The 23,650-nt window shown below is 41.6% G+C and overlaps 1 protein-coding gene across 1 annotated transcript in view; it reads left to right on the plus strand.

Moving 5' to 3' along the window:
- SWAP70 (switching B cell complex subunit SWAP70) overlaps window positions 1-15,747 on the plus strand; it is a 37,374-nt gene extending 21,627 nt beyond the window's left edge. The window contains exons 5-12 of the mRNA XM_032188641.1: window positions 2,992-3,138; window positions 3,413-3,521; window positions 4,768-4,949; window positions 8,539-8,646; window positions 10,170-10,336; window positions 11,081-11,279; window positions 12,853-12,949; window positions 14,005-15,747. Coding sequence (XP_032044532.1) covers window positions 2,992-3,138; window positions 3,413-3,521; window positions 4,768-4,949; window positions 8,539-8,646; window positions 10,170-10,336; window positions 11,081-11,279; window positions 12,853-12,949; window positions 14,005-14,114 — 1,119 coding nt within the window. The 3' untranslated portion in view covers window positions 14,115-15,747. The remainder of the gene's footprint in view (window positions 1-2,991; window positions 3,139-3,412; window positions 3,522-4,767; window positions 4,950-8,538; window positions 8,647-10,169; window positions 10,337-11,080; window positions 11,280-12,852; window positions 12,950-14,004) is intronic.
- Window positions 15,748-23,650: the final 7,903 nt, after the last annotated feature.

The raw sequence follows: 23,650 nt of genomic DNA on the forward strand, positions 1-23,650 counted from the left end.
GTTGGGAGAAGTTGCTTTTAGAAAGGAAGTGTGCTCTGTCTTGAAATACAGCCTTACACCATAGCATGAATTCCTTGCTAGCTGACAGAACAGCTGCCACGCACTGTCAATTCTTATTTTTGTGACAACTCTTAAATCTTCGAAAAATGTATATATTTTTTTCACTTGAAGTTAAAATGTAGCAAAGCTGTGCTGATACACCTTGTGTATTCAGCCTGCGCTGTACAAAGAACGGGACTGCTCCAGCTGAAGTGTTTGCTTCTAAGTTGCCCCACTTTAGCAGGGCAAAAACTTGCAGATGAGTTCCAGAGTTTTTTTTCTTCCTTGTTCTGCTTAGCAGGTGACTTGATTAACAAATTGTACTCAAACAGAAAAACTCATGCTGGCCTTTACATTCATAGCAAGCTCCTGTCAGTCTCTGGTTTCTCCAGGTTTCCAGTGGCAAGATTATCAGCATAGTAATGGCTTCAAAACTGTATTTCTTTCATGGGAAATACAAATATCTCTGTGTGGTCACAGCAGAGCCTACTTAGCTATTTAAAAATGACTTTTACCTGATAAGATGTTTTTATTTGTCTATGATTTCTTGGCTTCTTGGAAAGGAGAGGAGGGAAAAAAAAGCTTTCTTGGCAGGCTTCTGAAGAAATCATCAGAAGGTCTTGGAACAGGAAATTCCTTCCGAATATCCACAGAACAATGCAGAGGTCTATTTTTGTTAAGACCTGGTTGCCTATTGGAGGTGAGGGCTGGGGTGGGCTCACACACACAGTTGAGTGCAAAATGAAGTCATCCTGTTGCACAATACCATGTAAATAAAATAACCTGTGTCATATCAGTCCTTCCACTTGAAAATTGTAAGGAAATTGGATTGCTTTCTGGTTTTAAAAGGGCATTGTCTCTCCCTATCCCCCCTGTTTATTTATTTATTTATTTATTTTACTATCTCCTTACTTTCCTCTTGGGGTGGCTGGGCCTCCTTCTCAAGGATGTCTGAGTGCCTTTGCATAGTTCCTTGACACTTAAAAAAAAGTCTGTGCCAAGGTTTGGCCCAGTCACCCAACTAGTTCAGTCACAGCTTGCTCCCTGACAGCTTGGTGCTTCACAGAACCGCCCTGGTTGTTGCAGTGCCCGATGGCTTCAGGGTGCCATTTGATGGCAGACGACGTGGCAGCCAAGTCTCACGTGACCCCTCCTGCTGTGTGCTGTTATCCCGGGTCTCTGTGACTGTGGACGGTAGCAGTCATAACTAAATCTGTCATATTTTAGTTTCCTGAAATAAGCGTCCCTCATGAATGCTGGTTTGAAAATACCTCCTGAAACTGTCAGAAATGAAGCTGATGCGCAGAAATAATAGATGCAGATTCTGCAGAAATTGTGGAGGGGGAAATATCAGCGTGGCTTGGCTTTGAAAGAGGATTGTCTCAGTATGTAAGCAAGGGGGAAAAAAACAGATTATGACTTTGAGTGTGCAGGGCGTGCAAGAGTGAAGCTGTGCGAGTCCTTCACACGCCCTTGCGACCACCCAGACCTCGGACCCAAGTACAGAGGAGGCGAAGCTGTTTTGTGCATTCCTGTCCTAGAGCAAGGAGGTGGAATATCAAGGGAATAGGCACGGCCTTGGCTCTGGCCACGCTTAGCAAGCTGGAAGAGCAGAGCACAGCCGAGCCATGTGTGTTGAGGAAGGGTTTTCGTTTTCTGCGTCTCTGGTTTTGTTTTTTTAAACACAAACAGCTCCTCCAACTGTTCTGATTCTTTCCCCCAGGCCTGTAAAGAAAGACACCTTTGGTTTTGTCAGAGCACATTTGTTTGCTTATCTCCAAAATTGCTATAGCTAACAGACATTAGAGAAAAATGTTTGTGGTCTCCTTTCCAACTTTTCCATCCTCCTAACCTGACATATTTTGGGTACAGTGCTTTCTGTATAGTTTTTTCATAGTTTTATCAATATAGGTGGTCCAATTCCTGCTGGAACTGAAACATCTTGTGAAGTTAGGAGTCTTTTTGCAGGAGATGGCTTTGGAATTGCAATCACTATACTGGGTAAAGGATAAAAGGGTAACTAGTACACCTGCACTTAGTAGCAGTGCTTATATTTTAGATAAGTTAATATTCAGTATTCAAAGCTCAGTGACAAAGTGTGGCCTTCTCTTCCTTCTTTTGAAAAACTTTCTAATAGCAAGATTCAGGACTTGCTTACAAGTGTTTCTCTTTTCCTGAAAGGTGACCGAATCAACTTTCTGTAAAAGTAAAATACTGTGAGTCAATACCTTGACGTCATTTAAATCAAGGTACAACTTGGTTCTCTTAAGGCAAAATCCAGACTTGACCAGTGTTGCTGTCTCCCACCCAATGAAGCCACCAAGACAATGCTTCTGTTATCAGTTTCTCTGACGTGCTCATAGGAGCAGCTGGTGCGGCACCGCTTCTGTCGCAGGGTGAAGTAAATGAGTGTCCCGGCAGGGTGGGGCCGCCCCAGGACAGAGGTGCTCTTGCTTTGCACCTGGGAACGTGCCCCAAATGGTGCCGAGATGGTGATACAGCGTGTCTAGGCCCATACCTATCACTGGGGTGTGCATCCAAACAGGGTTGATATAGATATATATATTTATAACATCTGTCATTAAAGCAATAGCCATGAATTTCAGTGATGGCAAATGTCTACTTGAATGAAGAAAATTAACTGGTAAAGGTCATCAAGGAGGACCAAAGACACAAAACAGTGACTTAATGCTGTCATAATAATAATTATTCAGTTAACCCTGTTACTTAAAAACAGGACAGAAGAACAGTTGGTGGTTTTTTATGGGCTAAACAGTACCAGTGTGCTGGTGTTAGGAATGGAAATGTGGAAGGGAGCTCTGTAGGGCTTTGATCTAACTTTTCTGGGTAATCTGGACCTTTAGGCCACCCAACCAAAAGACCAAGAGATTCAACACGGGCCAAGCATTTCATCTAATCTTTTTTCTTCTTTTTTTTTTTTTTCCTTTCCAGGGTTATATGTTGAAAAAAGGTCACAAAAGGAAAAATTGGACAGAACGGTGGTTTGTACTAAAACCCAATATTATTTCCTACTATGTAAGTGAAGATTTAAAGGACAAGAAGGGAGACATCATACTGGATGGCAACTGTTGTGTAGAGGTAAAAAGAAAACAAAAAAAAAAACAAGAACCAACCAACCGTGACTGTCTCTAAAGATAGGAATTTATTCTTTTTTGTGAGCGTGGTGGAACTCCTGAGAGCTTTAATTAACAGAATGTTTTTTACTTCATATGAAACAGTCCATACCCACTCTTTTGATAAACATTATTAATAGTGAAATTTGTAGATATGTAAGAGGGAACTGCAGAAATAGGGCTCGAGAATACAACTTTAAATTTAAAGTTTGTGACAACAATCCTGTTATCCATTCTAGGCGTTGCCTGACAAAGATGGAAAGAAATGCCTTTTTCTCATAAAGTGTCTTGATAAAAGCTTCGAGATCAGTGCCTCTGATAAAAAGAAGAAGCAGGAGTGGATTCAAGGTAAGGCTCCAAACATTTTAAAGTCCTGTCAAAGTAAGCTGGAGTCTTACAGAAGTGCTTTACTCAAACCTAAAATTCTCAGTCTTGGGATTTTTGGTATTTCCATTTTGTGCACGTGAGAAGTGATCTTAAGGAACTGGCGATTCAGGAAGGAGTAATGGTCCATGTAGTGGGAATCGGCTTCTTTCAATCAGGTGTCTCAATTTCAGCAGCCAATAACCAAAATGAAACTGCTATTATTGTTTGCTTTTTCTGTATGGCTGTGCATGTGGGAAAGGGCAGGGAATACATAGAAAATCGTTAGTTTGGGGAGAAAGGGAAAGCTTGTTCGGTTCAGCATCATAAATTGGCTTTAATTTTACAGTTTTGCTTGAGGTAGTGTGGTTTGATGAACTGAGGACAAGGCTGTAACTGGGGCTTCCCTTTCTGTTTCCACAAAGGAGTAACTCCTTCTGTGAGACCTGCCCAGGTGAGATGCTGAATGATGGTTACATGCATCTTTTGCAGGGTGAGGCAGAAGCCTTTGCAAAGCCACTATTGCCAAGACCATTGAAATATGTACAGCATTTTAATACTTGGAGCTGTGGGCTTCCATTCACAGTGCCCTTTTTACCTGAAGCACGTATTTAATTGCACCAAAGTCTGACGTATGAAGAATTACTTGATTCCAAAATTCCCAAATGAGATATTTTTTCACAGCAGTGGCAGATGAAGCATTGACTACTCCTCAGCTTTGCTCTGTGTGTATTTCCTTACTAGAATATAAGTAAATGAGAAGTTTTTAAACTGGGAGAATGTTTTTCTTGTGAATAACAGAATAAAAAGGGTTTAAGGTTGGTTATAAGAAAATAGGTGCAACTATATCTATTTATTGATTAGAGTCACCAAATCTAGGGAGTGGGAAATCCTGAAGTTGTTTTTGCGTAGCTAGGCATACAAATGATTTGTATATCCACTGCTTGTTAGAAATCAATATTGGAATTGGCAGAATGCATTGGGATTACCTCACCTTGTGGCACACAGACTATTGAAAACTAAGTGTCTTTTACTAGTGGTTTCTGTTGACAGCTAGCCTGGTGAGAATTAGGAGAATCAACAAGTTATTTCTGGTTTAAAAAACATTAAAAACAAACCAAAAAACCAACACAGGTATTCATTTGCCTAGGCAGTCCAGAAAGTTTAGCATCTTCCTTCACTGGGGTTCTCTTACAGTTCCTCCCCCTTTGCCTTGCATGATCCCTTCCAGCCATCCAGACCACCGTGAGCCTGCTGAGAGCAGGGAGCCCTCCACCTCACAAAGAAGCACGCCAGAAACGGAAAGAACTGCGCCAGAAGCTGTTAGCTGAGCAAGAAGAGCTGGAGCGGCAGATGAAAGAACTGCAAACAGCCAACGAGAACAAGCAGAAGGAACTAGAGACCGTGAGAAAGGTGGGAGTACAAGCTGCTGGCCTTCACGCTTTAGGCTCAGTCTCTGTGGTTGAGATGGGCTTCTTGAAGTATATTTGGCATCTGTTTCCTGTTCAGGTGTTCAGACACACGAAGCAAGCTCCTGCAGAGGAGTTGAGCTTATATCAGCTTGAGCCCCTAAGTAAATAGGTCTGCTGGGTCAGCTTGCCATAAAGCCTTAAGCACTGATTGTTTCAGCTTCTAAGGTCTGACAAGTGGCCTTGGGGTTAACTCAAGTGGCCCAGGCCTGTACCTAAGAAGGTCTTGTGAAGCTGCTGTGAAGGACAACTGTGACTGTGCTGTGGATGGGGTCCAGGACTGGAGAATCTAGTCGTGTCAGTTACTCATTATTGTTTTGTTGATTCTTTTTTTTCTTTTCCCCCTCCTGTTGGGAATGTCTGCCAAAATTGGGGCTTTCCATTAAGATTTTCTTAGGTAGTTTTTCAGAGTTGTTGTTTGAACTGTGTGGAGGAGTCTCTTCAGACTGACGTAGTTTTCAGAGATATAAATTGAATTTACAGAGAATCCAAAGACGCACATTGATTTTTGTGAGTCTGTATTGGCATAATTTTATTATAGTAGTTAGGGAGAGATTTGTAGAGCTGAGAGAACCATTTATAAACCGTTTAAATGTATGTTCCTTGTAAACATTAAATTGACTTCTAGAGACCTGAAGACTGCACTAGAAAATTCTGAGTATTAGCAGAAGACTCTCTCAATAAATTAATTTCCTCATACATGTAGATAGGTTTTATCCCACATCTAATGACCAAAGGTGCCTTTGCTGCTGCTGCACGCTCTAACAGTAGATTGAACTTGCTGATGGATCTTTGTATGTTGGAACAGGAGGTGCCTCTGTAATAGTTCTTCACGCAGACTTCATTATTCAGATGTACTTTCTACCTTCTATTGCTGTGATACCTTGTAATGAGGAGTGTGTACTGAAATAGCCTTGAGTGCCGTTGAATTCCTCATTGCTGCCTAACATTGTGGCTGCTAGAGCAGTCCCCATCTATGCTCTCTGCTTACTCCAGAGTCTTTTGCTCACTATCTTCCTAATTTTTTTTTTTTTTTCCCATTTAGGACAAATCTGCCTCAGTGCTTAAGTTTTTCCTAAATGAAAAACGCTAGCTAAAACACTAGCTTATTTGAAGAAAAAAGCGAAAAAAAAAAAAAAAAAAAAAACAAACAAAAAGAAACAAATATTGTGAGAGTGTGTTAAAGGCGGTGAGTCTAGAAAGCAAATGCAAATCACCCAAAATATATCTTTGGTTTGACAGTGGGGAAAACACTTTTTAATTCGTTTTAGCACCTATATTCTACCATGTGTGTAAGATTCATAATGCAAAATATGCTTTAAAGGGTAGCCTGAGTTTACCTACAAGTTACTGGTAATAATGCCTGTTAGCAGAAATCATAAGGATGACTTTCTGTGTTGAGTTTACTTCATGGAGAGAAAGTGGGGAAGATGACATGAGAGCACCCCCAAAGGAGCAGTAGGATGTTGACAGGTGCCAGGGAGTGTTGCTGAAATCCCAACAGGTAAACTACAGGGAGGAAGATAATTTAGTCTCTGACATGATTATTGGGGAGCTGCTATGCAGGAAGAATTCAGACTGATTAATTTTTGTTGATGTTGTTGTTTTGTTTTTGAAAAAGTAATCTTCAAGGAAAAGGCTCTGTAAATGGTTCAGGAAACTGTGTTGTTCTGTAAAGTTCAATTTGCTCCTGATGGCTGAGAGCCAGCACTTGCACAGCAGCTGCCAAAGTGCATCCCAAGACTGGCTTTTATCTTGATAGCTCCTGCACTTAAAAATTTCAGAAGAACATGCTCCTTTGTCTAAAATAGTTGTTTTTTCATATCTTTAAACGGAATTTTGAGCTATGCATGCTGAATAGACTGAAAGGTAAGTTTTTTGTACCAAGAGAGCATGCACAAGCCTCGTGTACTCTTTCAATTCTGAGTCTTGAATAGATCTCAGAGACTGTGCTAACTCCTCCTGCAATGAGGTGTTCTTGTTGACACCCCCTACCCCCACCAGTTCTCACATGTTGCAACTTTTCCCTAGTTGTCATGATAGCCAGATAACCTTACCAGCCAGCAACTGATGTGCTCAGACGTGAACTGAACAGGAAACTGCTGATAAAAGATGAGAGTGGACAAATGTGGATTTTCTTGTTGAACTGGCTGGCAAAAGCCTAGCACTTGCTCTTGCTGGTGACCGTGAGGGGTCATTTGCCATCTCAGTTCAGTATTGGCAATGTTTATTTAATTTGAAGGTGGGGAAGGAAATCAAAAGGAAATTTCACTTAAATAGCACCTTAAGTTTGACCACAATTATATGCTACCAATTACAGAAGAGCAATGATACTGATACTTCTAAAAGACTTGTAGTGTAATTTTTAGCCTTTCAAAGGAGAACATTTCTGTACTATGTTCTATGGCTTAAAAAGAGAAACTAGGAGCCTTCTTCCCTTCTCCCCATCTACTTTAGGCTAGAATAGGATTAGCACTTAAAGGAATTCCTTTGAGTTTTGGCTTGGTAGTTTTAGTTATTTAGGTCTCTGATTAGTTCACATAGGATGTGCGAGAGGAAAATGATTTAAGTGTTGGACCTTCCCAAATACTGAAAAAGGATGGGTGTCCCTGTCTTACTGAGGGGCTGTGGAAGCAAATTCACCAGCCTGGCATGTTACAAAAGGGTGCTTGTTTTCTGTAAAGAATCTGATCTCTGGAAAAATCTGTGAAAGAATTATTTTGTTTTCAGTACTGTTAATGTTTTGACTGGTACTTGTACATTTCTAACCCTCTAAGCATTCTAAACATACACGCTATTGAAGCCTAGATGAAAGGAAAAAACACAATGGCTATCTCTTTATTTGTAAAATCAAGATGGAAAATAATGTTAAATAAGTTGCAAGAAGTCATGACGGCACCAGCAGCTGTTTACATGTCTGTAGTTTTGAGGGTATTTTTCCCCCCTAACGTTCAAATGGTAATTACTGACTATAATTTCATTTACCTTACATGGCAATTTAGGGGATGTTGAAGGGATGTGATTCACAATAGCACAATTGCTTTATTATAGCCAACCTTTGTGGCACTTCTGCATTCCCATGGCAATTTAGTATGTCTCACTTCTGTTTCTGTATGAACACTATATATGCTATCATGTTCTCACTGTTGTTGTAACTTTTGTGCAGTCCTGCCTGGAATGTGGTTTTCTATAGCAATAATAATTTTTTATCTTGTATGAGATAGAGAAGTAAATACAGTCATTTCTATTGGTTTTCCAAAGAAGAACTCGAAGTGTGGAGGAAATCTGATAATCGATTTTTCATTTGTAAATTGAAAATTGTCTTGCAATAAGACTAAAAATTATATTTGGAGATTGACAGTAACCTCAGAGTTTTTTTTTTTTTTTTTTTTTAAAAAGTTGGCACTGTAATACTTTTGAAAGCTTCTTCCTTTTTTTTTTTTAATAAAAATAATTAAATTCAATTTATTCCAAAGGCTTAGTTTTTACAAATTGTTTTTTCCTTCTTTTCTTGATCCTTTTTTCTATTCCAGCAACTGGAAGCAGCAGCTGCACGTGCTGCAGAGGAGGAAAAGAAAAGACTTCAGACTCAAGTTGAATTACAAGATCGCTTCAGTCTGGAGCTGGAGAGAGAAAAAATGGTGAGTAGTGCACATGGCTTTTTGCTATAATTCCACATAGTGAGGAGTGCTTCCAGCAATGATTTCCCTCATAGGCAATCACTGAAAGGTTTCAGCAGAATTTGCAGGAAGTTGAGTGCAGTCTGCATTACGTTTACTAGAGACATAAAAGGTATTTAGTAGTGAAAAAAGAATTGAAACACCCTGCCTACAACTTGTATAGCATTCAGAACTTAAATATTATTGGAAAAATCATGAGTAGAATGAACTGTTTATAGGATAAAACACAGACTGAAGTTATTGTTGCAGTTTTCAGGGATGAAGAACGTGAGACTGGAATGTGTTATATGAATATACAAAATGAACAAAGATATAATTATAGTGTATTTTAGGAGTTTTCTGAGTTGATTATATTCCCCAAACTGTTCTTTTTTTTTAAATATACTGTTTGTTCTTTTGTATTTATACACATGCAAAATTAATTAAAGAAAAACTGCAGCTTTAAAACGCTGTTATCATGCCAAGGATTTATAAAACAACTGATTTTTGATCTTCAAGGGTTTTGTCGGGTATAATAGGCTCTTCTGTCAGTTGCAGAAAAGAAGTAGGAATAGGCTGATGTAATGGAACATCTCAGGACAAATGCACGTGCAGTGCTACTTTATGGGATAAGTGTGAATCCTTGAATGTGCTCACTTTCTGGGTCAGTGGGATTTGGGTTAGCTGAGAGAAAGCAGCCCACTGAGCAGTGGAGCAGGACAGGCCATCCTATCACACTTGAAACAAGCTATTTTTTTGCTAACTTAAGGAGCAGTGCTTACCTTCTGTGAAGTCAATGTTATGTATTACTAAATGCTGAGGTTTTGGTGCTTGTAAACCTCAGTTCAATGACAGTGTGAGCCAAACAGGAGGACGGGCGGTTCTGGTGCCACAACACCCCTAGTTTCCTGCTCTGGTCAGTGAAACAGGGGAAATCGGATCAGAGGCTGAGTGACGATGGACATTCAGCTTCTCTTTCACCTTTCTCTAGCACTTACCTTCACTTTTTTGTTATAGTTGCTCTTCTCTTAGCAAAGCCAACATCCCTATCTGGTGTCAAACCTTTGATGGCTCAAGTTGCAGTGCCAGCATCCAGATATGTGTGAAATCTGCTACTGCCAAGGGAGGACTTGCCTGAGGAAACAAGTTGAGTGTAATTAAATGAGCTTGATCTTTGTGTCTAGACACTCTACAAGCTTTTTCTCCCTTCAGTTTAGTGTGTATTTGTAAGTTAAGTGATGTGATCAAACTGACTGAAGATAGGTTTAAACCACTGTACAAATCCTATGCAGCATGCAGTAGGCCAATGCAAGTGACTGTTTTTTTCCCTTACTTTCTTACTTACACAGCTACAAATCTTGACTTCAATTTTACCGGTTTTGCTCTGCAGGTAGCAGGAAAAGGTCTCTCTGAAAATGTTATCAGAGAGAAACCTGTTAATTCCTTCAGTATTGGAAACCTGAATGGAATGGTAGCTCATATGTGTCCTCAATTTACTTTGCTAGGTGAGACAAAAAATGGAAGAGCAAGTCGCTCAGAAGTCATCTGAACTGGAACAGTATTTACAGAGAGTACGTGAGCTGGAAGAAATGTATAAGCAGCTACAGGAAGCCTTGGAGGTTGAAAAACAGGCACGTCAAGATGAAGAAACTGTAAGGAAACTTCAAGCCAGGTATGCGTTTTACCTAGTAGTGGCTTATTTCCGTTTCACTGCAATATTAAACAACTGTACTCTGCTTTTAAAGATTGCTGAGCATTACCACTGCTAATTGAAACATATGTGAAAACCATAAATACCACCTTTAGTCTTTGGATCTTAAGAAAAAAATATCTACCATCTTTGCACTTTAAGCTAGTCTTGCCTCCCAGCAAAGTGTCTGAAATGCAAGCAGTTCCAGAAAAGCAGGCTCACTTATTTTTCGTCAGGCATTGTGCCTGTCCACACATCCAAAATTGAGATCACCCTGCACAAACTTTCAGTTATATGTTTTATAAAGCACTAACTGTAAATATGACTTGCTATCATGTTTTATTGCAGGTTTAAATTTTAAGTGATAAAAGGTTAAGTCTTCTCTTACTCATATGGGCTTCATTTAGTGTGATTTCTTTCTTCATATGGTCAGTCCTCCCAAGACAGTTAAGATAACTCACGCGCGTTTGTTTCGTCTGTGATTTTCAGTGTGTGCATTTGCGTTATTGACTACATTTTCTGAATAGCCCTTTGTAGCAGCGAGTCTGCTTGCACTTCTGGCATGATTTTCAGTGTTACACTGAATACAAGCCAAGAAGCAGTAATTTTTTCCCTCCTTCCTGAGTTCCCGCCCCCCCAGTAATTAGCTTGGCTTTCCTCTGTGTATGCTACATGCTGGATACAGCTTACTTTAAAGTGCAGTTAACATCACAATCCCCATTGCAGGTTACTGGAAGAAGAGTCAGCAAAGAGAGCTGAACTGGAAAAATGGCACTTGCAGCAGCAGCAGACCATTCAGATGACAGAAGCAGAGAAGCAAGAGCTAGAAAACCAGAGGATGATAAAGGAACAGGCTCTTCAAGTTGCCATGCAGCAACTGGAACAGCTTGAACTGGAACGGAAGGAGGCCCTTGAGCAATATGAGGTGAGCTGTTCTGTTTATCTACCTCTCATGCTTAGCCAGATATGCAGCAGTTTAACTGAATTTGAAGTTTGTCCATTTCATACTTGTTTAAGGATTAGTAAACAAAAGATTTTTAAGTAGAGCTAGGATAGTTATGTCTTTTTTTTTTCCTCAGACCAGTAGATATATGTGAGGAAGAGGTCGGGTTTCAGACATAACCCCCTCTAATATTTTTATCCCAATTCACATGCAAGCCAGCTTGATAATATCCTGCAATATTCTATATACATTTGTCTTCTGCTGTAGACTAACTATCCATGTGCAGTCCCGTTGCTGTCATAACCCAGTGCCTTATACGTTTTGAATTACTGAACCTTGCAATATTTTGATAACGTAATGGGGCAATATTGTCTTCTACAGACAAAAATTGATGTGCTACTGTAAGCCCTTGCTCCTTAACAAGGTATTTAAGCACTGAATTATGTCAAGGATAGCTGGGAATTAGTCCAGTTTCTCAAATGGGTAGCAATGCCCGATGTCCTAAGTGCCAGGGCTGTTCTCTGTTCCACTGAGTGTTTTTGGTGTAGGCCAGTAGCTGTATTCACAGAATAAATATAAAGAATTTATCAGAATCCTGTGACTACAGAGACTGAATTTCTACATACTTTCTATGGCTAGGGAGGTATTCATCCTGCATCTGTTTAGGTCAGGAAACAAAACACAGCTAGATTTCTGTGTAACTTGGGAGTGTGTTTACGCTGTTTTCTGTGCCCTTGGAATGAGTTTCTGTGAAGGACAAACTATTGATCTGTCTTGACCAGCACAGAATACTGCAACGACTACAAGAACAGGCCCAGATGTAGTATTTTTTCCAGTTTTACGACTTACCCTGTTGGTGTTACATCTGGCACAATCAGTAGAGTTGCTTTCAGATAAATACTCAACTTTTTTTTTTTGGATGGCTTTTTGTACGTAAGCCATCTCAGGCTTTTTGTATGTAAAATAAAATACCACTGTTATCTAGACATCTAGAATATACTACACTTACAAAACAAACAAGAAAATCAGAAGAGAAATGGTGGAGTAGGTCACTGCAATAACTGACATAGTATTTTAGAAATCGTTACGCATTCTAGTCTTTCATTTGCAATTGACCAAAAGACCAATTTAGACAGAAGAATCTCTCTTCTGTGCTTGGGCTACCAGCAGTGGCCCTGCTTCCTAGCTTATGTTTTATGATTTCTTACAATGTCTACTAGAAGGTTGTAGATCAGAATACAGTAGTTCTAGATAGCCTCTAATTTGAAACTATTATTGAAACTAGTTTGTGTGTGTTTTGAGTCTTCATGAAGACTAGCCCTAACTGTGCAGCTAGACAATCTTATGAAACCTGGTTTGAGGGCTTGCTTTTATACCGTTGGTGACTGACTATATTAGTTAAAATGTTAATCTGAAATGAAATGGTCCTGTCCATTGCCCTAAACAGAGGGCAGGCTGACATAGTATCATATAGTCTTTAGGTTTAAAGGGAGGCATTGTCTTTTTATATAAATTAAGTTGTTCTTGATTGCAAATGGGCTGTATTTTATTTCAGGAGGTTAAAAAGAAGTTGGAAACAGCAGCTAATAACACCAAGACTTGGAAAGATAAAGTAGCTCATCATGAGGGATTAATTCGACTAATAGAGCCAGGTATGTTATCAACAGAAAAATAACCAAAACACTGTATTAACTCCATCTCATATACTTGCATCACCTAGCTATTTATTGAAGTCTCTCTTTTGTTGTATCTTACTGGTTTCACTACAGCCTATAACTACTACATTTGTCAGAAATGCTGATCATAATAGGATCTTCCATCAGAATGGTAGAATTCTGCATTCAGAACCCAAATAGAAGAAGAGAAAAGGTTGCAACTATGCAATATAATGCATCATGAAAACACTGTTGGCACCAGACCTTCAAAATACATTTTGTGCAGTATAGTGTAGGCACTGAAGTATCTTTACTGATAAGATTAGTGCCCTCTGAGGATTTGGTTTTGCTTGAACTAAATTTAATGATGATGGTGGGAACAAATACAGGCTCATAGTTGTTTGAGAGAAGGATTAATTAGCATTAAAGCCTCATATCTAGGATGTGTTGAAATCTGAGCAAAATTAAACATCAGAAACTTTCAAGTCTTTACTGTCCCTGATAAAACTATTTATTTTTTTTTAATTTTTACTTATTTTTAAACAACACAAGGATCTACCTGAACATTGCATTTTTGGGCGTTTAATGCAATTAGCCTAAATGCTGATTGCCAAAACCACAAAGTAAAGGTATCTAAAATATTTGCTGAATTTTTAGAAGTTGTTTAACTTTTTAGCTTAATTAATACCATGCCAGCCTTACAGGAAAGTGTCTTTGTGATGCTGTGCTGGAGAGATTGCTTTCCCTTAGGGACATCTGTAACAGCAAGAATAACAGAAGACAGTTACTTCTATACAACTACTTTGCAGGGGCAATAGGACATAAAGATGGCAGCAGTTGGACTTTTCACACTAAGCACCTTCACTGACTGTGTGTCCCAGGCATTCCTCCCTCCTCAGTTAGGCAGGCCACCTTTGTGAGGGATTCCAGTCACAGAAGAGACAGCACTTACCGAATCGTCCTGTGGCACCTCCAGCTCTGCCCCACCGATGGTGTGTGAGTGATGTTGCTGTCAGAAATGCCTGTTTCAAGCATTGCACTTTGTCTTCCAGGTTCCAAGAATCCACACTTAATCACAAACTGGGGCCCGGCAGCCTTCACTGAAGCAGAACTGGAGGAAAGACAAAAGAGCTGGAAAGGGAAGAAAGCCACTTCTGAGTAACAACGGTAGCTGACATACCGTTTGTGAATAGAAGCCCACCTTTGTTCATTCTGCTTTGCACAGAACAGCTCATTGTTGCTCTTTTGAAGATCTTAGTTTACCCTGCAGGTTGGGCCTTTCTAAAAAGGAAATACTGTTTACCACATAGGAGTGTCTAATAAGAGCTCAGTAACTATAATGTGTGGTGTCTGACAGTCCGTGCTGTTTTGCCTCACATTCTCAGATACTTTGTTCTTTTATGCAAAACTTTTCAACTCAAGATTTTTATTCAAACATAGCCCGTGACAGTATTGTTTCTATACTAGCCTGTAACAATCTGATAGCATCTAACCATCAGGCAGCATCATTTTCATTCCAAAAAGCAAGGGAAACGACTGTTATATTGGTTCAGTTAGTAATAATTTAAGCCCATGCTAAGTAAATCCTGAAGGTTCTGTCTGACTCTGAGACAGAGCATTACCTTTCCTTCCTTTTAGTCTCCTTTCATTTTTCTCTGTGCCTGCTGCTCTTCACATGGGGGGTTAGTGCTTAATATCTTCTTCCTTACCGAGAGCAGGCTGACATCACAGGGTGCCTGTTGCTGCTGTTTCCTGGCTGGGCTGATTTTTGTGTCCTTTGTTTGCAGGAATCCAAACAAAAGAATTGGAAATAGGTATGTTCAAAATGCTGCTGTAAAACATTTGGAAAAAGCAGTCATGCAAGATTGAGCTTGGTACTGGCTTGTACATAAGAAGTTCTTAAAAAAAACAGAGTTTAGAAAACCATAATGCTTTCGGTTGGTGGTTTAAAAGATGTACAGTTTTGACTTACAGGTTTCTGGAGTGGATGAATGGAACTTGAGGGTATGTACAAGCCTTGATGCAGATGATATTTGGCCATGTTTATGCAAGACATTTGATTATACAATTACCATCGCTATAGATGCAGCACGCTGTTTTGTCTTATTCTTTATTGGAGGCCAGATTCCAAAAATGTAATGCAAGAGGAAGTCCCGCCTTGCAAAGAGCAGGTGCCCATTGAAGTGGTTTGTTAATTAGCTTTGACCTCTGTACATACACGAAACATGTAAAACCATCTTTTAGCATGTGGTTTTTAGTTCAGCTAAATGTTAAATTATTTGTAGTAAATAAGAAGTGACTGTTTCTAATGGATAACCAGTGCATTTGTATACACCATTGTGATACTCAGAAGCTGTATAGAAACAAACTCTGGATTTGGAATTCCATAGCATTTTATTTGCTTGTTAACTAAAACTCAAATACTGAATCTTTGCAGTCTTTTAGTCTTTAGTTATATTTTTATACTAATTGAAATCTTTAGTATTTTGGCAAATGGAATACTGATTAAAGTGAAAGGTAAATTGAGGCTCTTCCTATTTGTATTTACTGTACAGGACAGCAATAGTTCCTTAAGCTTGCTAACAAGGCATTTTTAAAATTGATTTTGTTTACAATGAAATGTGAAAAAAAACTGTAATGGAAATACTAATGTATACGTTGTTAAACGTTGCTAAAGGAGGTGGAACAGTATTTATAACTACCCAACACCTTTTATGTGGAAAGAAGAAGGTGCCTTGGGACTAAAACTTTTTAATTTTTCTAACAGTCTTTACTTTGGACAAATATTTTTTAAAAAAACACCAAATGATGCATGTTTTCATATTTTTTACTGTTCTTTAGAATCGGCTATTTAATAAAGTAATACAAAGTCATTTACATTTCTGAATGATCTGCTGGCTTTTTGTATCAGTTTCTTTTGGGATTCTTTTTGCATTGGTTTCTTTACACATTGTGGAATATATATGCCCTTAAACCAAATCCCATTGATCATACTATTAAAGCCATAACGGTGGTAGTCAGAGAGACAGTATATCTTAAGAACAGCAACAGTTATGTGAGAATCATTACACTCTGACATATTAAATATGAACATATTTGAGACAGCAGCACTCAGTAACAGTATTGTGAGGGTGCAATTTAGGTAATTTCTGAAATGCAAAGTGTGGCAGATGGGAAATTAATTTATACTTCCTCTTACCAGTGAGTTAATGAAAATAGCTGCAGTTAGGGTATGATGGCACATATAGACATGTGCCTCTGCAGGCAGAACAGGCCCTTAATTAAAATGTCATCCATATACTTCATTTTTTCTTAGTTGCTATTAGATGAGGAAATGAGCCAAATGTCCTTCACTTTGTGTGAAGTGTTGCACAGTAAAGGGGGGCAAGAGGGAAAGGACTTAAAAGCTGACCAATTGCATTTTGAGCAAAAAAATTCCACTTCCGAATACGTCCATTAAAGCTACACCTCAAACATACTGTTCAAAGAGAGAGCAGTGCTGTGAGTCAGCGTCACCACATCTCATGAAACAGCGCAGCATGGAAAAAACTCACAGCCCCCTGCTGCGTGATCATCTCTGAGGTTACAGCAGTCTTACTCCAAGAGAGAAATAAGTAAGTCTGATCAGGGGGAGGCTATCAATGAAAGGTGATGCTAAGTAAGTCTCATTCCATCCCTGAAACGTGCCTTGCAAAACCTAGTGTTGCTCATACACAGCGGATTTACCTGTGCAGAAAGCAGTAGGATGCTGCTGCTTCTGCTCTTGACACCTCAGTACGATGCGCTGGAAGGCTTCATCCTGGCTGCCCAGTTCTGGTTTACCTTCTGCTGATGGAAGAACATCCTGCAAAACAATAGTACAGGCTCATTCTTCTCCCAGACCATGACAGGATTTTTGTTCTGTGACCATTTATGGTACTGGTGTATGAGACTTCTACCTTTACTCATTCCCAAACTGCAACAGGCATGTTTCCAGCAACTCATTTCTTCAGTTTACCTCTCCTGCATGCACAGCCACAAAAGCAAAGCCTGTGTGGTGAAGCAACGTGGTGTTAGGACACTAGCTGTATCCTGGGGAGCTCCAGGGGGTGGGATGTGTGTGGGGAGATTTAAAACAAAACTAACAAAAAGTAAATGTTCAGTCTTGCAGTTCCTGCTGGCAGAATAACCACACCATCTATCGGTACAAGTGAGCCGAAAATAATTGCTCTGAATTTTATCTTGATAAAATAAAGCATTTTTAGGTAAATAACTTTTGAGTAACTAAGTGTGTGGCTAATACACCAGTGGGTACCCCAGGAAAAGAGATAGCCATGAATTCTTTTTGTCATGTAGCACAGAGCAGTAATTTCGTACTTATTAGGTAAAGGACCCAAAAGAGAGGGATTAAAAAGTGCCATAAATTTGTCACTAATGGAATGAAAGAACTCCTGCAACACTAGAAAGGTTTTAGTCCCCCTCCACCTCCTCAGCTAGGGACTTTCTGACACTGGCTGCACCATGCCAGTTAGTTAGTAACTGTGGCTGTCTTTTTTTTTATTATTTTTTTTTAAATCTTTTCAACTCAAGGTGGGAGGCCCCACAGCTCCTTATCTGGCTGTACCCTGCTGGGACTTTGGACCAGGCTGCCCGCTGGGTCTGGCGGGGTGGCCCTTAGCAAACCAGGGCAGCGCTGGGGCCTGTCTCATATTTGGACATCCGCTGCCATCTGGTGGTGGTTCAGCCCTTAAGCATCTCAGCTGCCCCAGCTAGCATGATTAACAGCAGTTTTACACCGTGACCAGCCTGAGACAGTGAAAACCACGCTTCTGCTTCATTCCCCTTCAACAACTCCAACAACAAGAGCAGTGATGTACCATGGCCGAAGAACTGCTGAGCGGCCCAGTGCTGCTGTGTTGTGATCACCTTGCTGCCATCACCGTTGCGTTCTGCCTCGTGTTCTGTTCCTCGACTTCATGAGCTAATTTGGTTCTTCTGCCATCTCAGCTCAGTATACATGATCCCAGAGTTGCCCTAGGAAAAAAAAAAAAGATTTTACAATATGAGTGTTACCATTAGTTGAGGATAAATATGTCCAGAGCCTTAAAGCTAAATCAGAAATATTGAAACAAAACAAAGCAACAACAAACAAACCCACCACTGTACTGAGGAAGGACGAGGCATGCGGATACATCATTCAGTGAGCTCTCAGCTGCAGAGCAAAGCTGAAGCTGCCATATGGCTCTGCTAGAGACTAAGGCCAGGGTCAAGGAGAAACGTAAGGAAGGTTACTTGCCTGTAACTAAGGTTTTTCCAGATACCTTGTGGACACACCTCATTTATCCTTTACCCTCACCCTGTTGTCTCTCATCCTACTGAACACTGCTCATTGACATACAGGATAAAAATGCACTTTTAAAAAACACTTTGGGGCTCCCCGCCTGTAAGGGTAAGCAGCCATGCAGACACCTTGGCTTAGGGACTCCTCCTGTTACTGCTAATGTGACCACAAAGTACTTCAGGAGTCCCAGAATAAAACAAAAAGAGAAAGCTTGTAAGACTATATGAATTTAGAGGTAATAACATTTACACTTTGAGTCTCATTGTGCATGTTAACCAGTTGGAAACACCAAGGAAAAAAGCACAGAATAGCATTATCTATGTCAAAACTGGGCAGCCTTTGAGATAATGGCAAGGCCAGCGGTTGTTTTAGCACTTAAAATGAAAAGATTTGGAAAGTGGTGGCTGCTTCTCACCTCCAAAAGATATCAAAATTGGTACAATATGATACAAAACGAAAGATAAAAACATCCTGAAAAGCCTTAGAAGGGAAATTTAATGACCCTACAAGCACAATCCTAGAAAGGCCCCTTGATGACAGCCCCTCTTGCCCCTGATTTCTCATATTTTAGCCTAGTGGGCAGAGGTAAATGTAAAAGGATATGAGCAGCTAGTCAGACAGAAAGCCTCTGACTGGCTGAGCAGAATCATAGAATCATTAAGGTTGAATAAGACCTCCAAGATCATCTGGTCCAACCATCCCCCTACCACCAATATCACCCACTAAACCATGTCCCTAAGCACAGTGTCCAACCTTTTTGGTACATATGTTGATATAAAGAAAACAAAGCAAACAACAACAACAAAAGAATAGAACAACTGCACTCCCATTTTCCCTCTGGTCATTATTTTCAATACATTAAAAAAAAAAATCAAGCAAGCATGCAAAATAACCCATCCTTTCCACTTTCATCAGTGTGCTCACTGCTCACGTAGCTTTTTCTGGAACTTGCTCTAGCACCAGCTTTATACACTGTTATAAAATTAATAGAGCTGCTTGTCACAGTTACACCACATGTAACTGGGCCGCCTCCTATCTTCATGCAAGTGCCTGTCTGCTGTTATTCCTGTTGCCTGTTTCCTAAGCACAGAAGTGATTTGCTCATGCTGTACAGATGCTGACGTGGGGAATATAGGAGGGTGTTTCTGAGTACGTATGAGTGCAATTTGCACAGGCTTGTGTTGGTTGCTTTTATCTGTAGTTGAACAAGGAACCTGTGTCCTTTCACCCAACCTGACCAACAAATCTAATTAGAACACACGAGTATCTCAGATGGGATTTAAAACTTGAACAGTGCTGTGAGACAGTTTCAAAAGCCCAGGCTTCCGCAGTGTTGTCATTTATAAGCTGTTTCAATGCCTACCAGAGTACAGGGGTTTTTCTTTCTGCTCCAAAGATGCTCATGATGCTCATCTCTGACACATCACACAAGTGCTGGGGAGTCCAGGTCCTCTGGGGCACTGGTTCCTCAGCCCTGTTTAAAAAAGGAAAAAGCATTTAAAAATATGTTTAAGGACAGACTCTGCTTAGAAACCCTTAGAGATTTCCTCTTATGGCATAGCCTGGACTGAAATCTTCAGTTTGGAGGAACCTGAGGTTTCCCAACTGCCTCCTTTGCCAGGGACACTTTGGGCTGTTCTGCTTTTTCCCAACCACGAAGTCAACTGCCACACATGCCTGCAAAAGAGGAGCATGCCCCATTTCACAGCTGAGTTTCCCCTGACTGCTGCCCCTGCCAGAAAGAATATGTTGGCCCTGAGCTGCTTTTTCCCAGAGAGAAGCCACAGAAAGGTGGGAAATGATGCTAGGGAGGCACAGCCTGCTGTAACACAGGTTGCCCCTGAGAAGCTGAGTGGGGCTGCAGGGCCTGCACACTTGGTGTGGGACTGATCTCTGCAGGCACGCAGGTGGCATCTTCTGCGTTTCCTGCTTTGTATTAGCAAGGACTTTGCCTGCCCACAGGGGCTGCAAATGCCCAGTGGGTTGCTGCTGGCCCATGGAGCAGCCTGGGCAGATGAGATGTATGGCCAGAGACGACGACCACTCCAAGCTGCCACGGCCCTGCAGCCCCACTCCCCATGTGCCTGCTGGTGGCACAGGCCTTCCCACAGAGTCCCCAGGCACCCCACCGGGACCCTGCTGGGAGCCACTATCCCCTCGTGCCGGTCCACACAGGCTTAGTCCCACTGGGTTAAGGTCCATTGGCTGAACCTCAGCGTGACTAAGCAAAGGGCTCTCCGCACTTCCTCTGTCCCTGTTCTTGTACTGTGTGGAAAGCGGAGGCAGTGAGGCATAAATCACATAAATGACTGGTTGCTGGTCTTGCAATGTAGCCGCACACAGTCATGCTTGCAAAAAATACTTGCCTGCTCGTGCTCCCACATGCTCTCTTCACTGTCACCTTTACGTATGGTAAGAGCCAAACCAGCAACTACTCCGTGTGGGAAATCTTCCCTGCCAGCAGGAAAAGAGCCAGAACACATATTCCTTGAAATTGTATTTCCAAGGGATAAACAGCCCAGGGCTGGGCACTGGCATGGGACACAGTATGGGAACCAGCCTGGCAGAACAGCTCACTAAAGGAAAAGGGAAAAAGAAAACCATGCTGGGTGCCACACGCCCTCACCAGGCCAGGCCGCTCCCTTGGCATTTCTGCTCTCTGCGGAGACCCCACCAGTCCTGGCTTTGACAACAGTTCTGGCTCTGTTTCCCCTCTTCACCCAGCTCTAACCAGTCACTCCTACCGACGTCCCTGCTTGTCCCTACTGCAGCCCACAGCATACCAGTTTGCAGGCGTTCACCACCCAGCAACCCAGATGTGCTCTTGCTGTGTATTGGTGCAACTTTAACAGGGAGCTCCTGGGCCCAGGACAGCACACACCGAGCGTGCACCATCTCTGGGCTGGTGGCGTGGCACAGCCACTCGCTGCTCTTCCAGCTCCATTCTGTTCTCCTTTTACCCTCAGCCCTCCTGACTAGCCCTGGCTCCCTACGTGCCGAAGCAGGGCGAGAAGACTGACACAGTTTTTCCAGAGCCGCCGGCTAGTTCTGGGACCCGCAGCACAGGACTCCGCCAGCTCCTGCCCCGGCAGGCCGGCCAGGCAGCTGCAGCTGCTCCCCCGGAGACGGGGAGAACAATAAGAAATACCAGATCTGCCGCAGGAATGCGGGAGATACCGTGGCGGGGGGCCCTGGTGAGTCTGGTCAGGATTTGCTCACGGCTTGGACGTCAACCAGAGGTTGCCACTTGAGCAGCCCTGTCGTCAGGCTGGGGTGGCCTGGGGGATGCTCTGTGGGGCCCTCCCTGCCGTGGCCCCCGCTGGGCGCTGGACGCCAGATGGCAGCCGGACACCGCCGCACGGCCCTCCGCACAGGCAGGCTGAAAGCAGCTCACAAGAGCAGAGCGTCTCTTCTGCAGCCTTGTAATTAATCACATCTGCGGATCCTGTTTTGAAAGGCAGATTCGCACAGATGCGGTGCTACGCGAGTGCTTTACAGCTGAGCTGGTAGCATGCTTTGAGCTGCGTCACTTGTGTACGTGCAGCAAAACACTGCTAGTGCACCAAGAAAAAATCAGCCTTTCCTTGCAAGGAAAGCACACACAACACCAAAGCAAAACCCTTTCCTATGGTTCATATGACTTATTTCACTGAAAAAAAAGCAAGGAGAGCAAAAGGCAGGGAGATTATGAATGACAAGGCTGTCAGCTCACCCAGTCATCACAGCTCGGTGGGCTTCCACCTAACTGCAAGGGCTGAGGAGCAGCAATGCATCTCACCCCTCACACACGCTGGGCACAGCAGTTATCTTGATTTATTCAGGTGACTGAAACCAAGGTCTTGCACCCACAGCTGCAAAGACCCAACTTTACTTTGAGTCATATAGTTACTCTGTTGGGTAACATTTTCCCTCAACAACTTATGAACTTTAATCCAATTTTGAAATGTAGGGGAGGCTAAGTTGGATTACATTAGCTTAACTGCTCATGTCATAAACTTGAGAAGTGGGACTAGAGTTTTTTTTTTTCTTTCTTTTTTTTTTTTTTTTTTTTCCCAGAAACCTTTTGTTGGCCCCCAAATCCTTTTTTTTTTTCTTTTTTTTTTCTTTTTTTCTTAGTTCAGACACCAAAAGGGGAGGAGGTTCAACTTCCAAAAATAAATCAAAGACACCATGATGCCTGCAGGGTATTTGTTTTTCCGTAGGAACGTGAACCTGGTGGTTTAGTTTAAGAGAGACTAAGCTAACTCTCACATTTTCTACATTCCTTGTTTTCCTGATATATCAAGATCGACAGGTTTGAACTGTTGTTTTAATGAAAACCTACTACTCCTGGGAGGGTTTCCTGTTTTAGAAAGATGATATTTCAGAGCTACAAAATTCCAAGCAATCTGACTTGCTATCACCTTCGTCAGGTCCCTTAACCTCCTTATGCCTCAGTTTCCCACTGACGAAATGTGACTGATACTTGTCCACAAAAAAAGCACAGAGACTAATAAGTGTCTGCAAAATACTCAGCTATTCCTAAAAAGAGAGCTCTTTAAGCAATACCACGGTAAGCTGAAACTGTGTCCGCAACGTGCAGATCAGAGTTTGCTGTCTGAGGCCTCAGGAAGGGCCATTCCGACCAGGGCAACCCCTGCACGACCAGAACTTTCTGGCATGACCAGAAATTTGTATCATGGCCAGCCACTTGCAAATAAACCTTCAGCTCCTCCACTTTCAATGCCTAATCCCTGGTGGGCTGAAAACCTCTTGTGATCTTGGGTAACAACCACAAATTGAAGCAGCCCTTGAATTTCTAATTAACAAGGGCTAAATCGCCACGTAGCTAGCCCCAAAGTGTCATGAAAACTCATGGCAATAGTCATAAAGTTATGCCACACTCCAGCCAAGCCCTCTTTCATCATCTCTAATTCAGGCTGCTGACTCAATCCTAGGTAAGTTTTCCCCTCCCTTTTGCACTTGGAGACCAGGAATATCCTGGTAAACCTAAAAGGACTGACCTTGACGCTGTCTCTCCAGACAGTTTTCAGAGCTTAAGCTCTGCAAAACAAAGCATTAAGTTTTGCAGGGGGGTGCAGTTCGCTTGCTGAATGCTAGAGTATTTCTGTTAAACATGAAGTGCAACAGGAGTCCCTGAATATGTTTTCAGTCTTGGAAACTGATCTTCAGCTCTCACTTTTGTAAATTCTCCAATACACAATGTTATTTTCACTGTTTTTTCTTGTCTGTTGCAGATAATTTAGGATTTTCCAACTGTTCTAACAATTTAGAAGTTCTTCTATGTAAAAACACTTTCTTGTATTACAAAAGTTCCTCTGGATTGTAAAATGCATTACAAAGGGGAGGGAGTTAGTCCCTCATACATTGCTTGGGCT

This window comes from Aythya fuligula, chromosome 5 (assembly GCF_009819795.1).
Source record: "Aythya fuligula isolate bAytFul2 chromosome 5, bAytFul2.pri, whole genome shotgun sequence".
NCBI lineage: Eukaryota > Metazoa > Chordata > Aves > Anseriformes > Anatidae > Aythya > Aythya fuligula.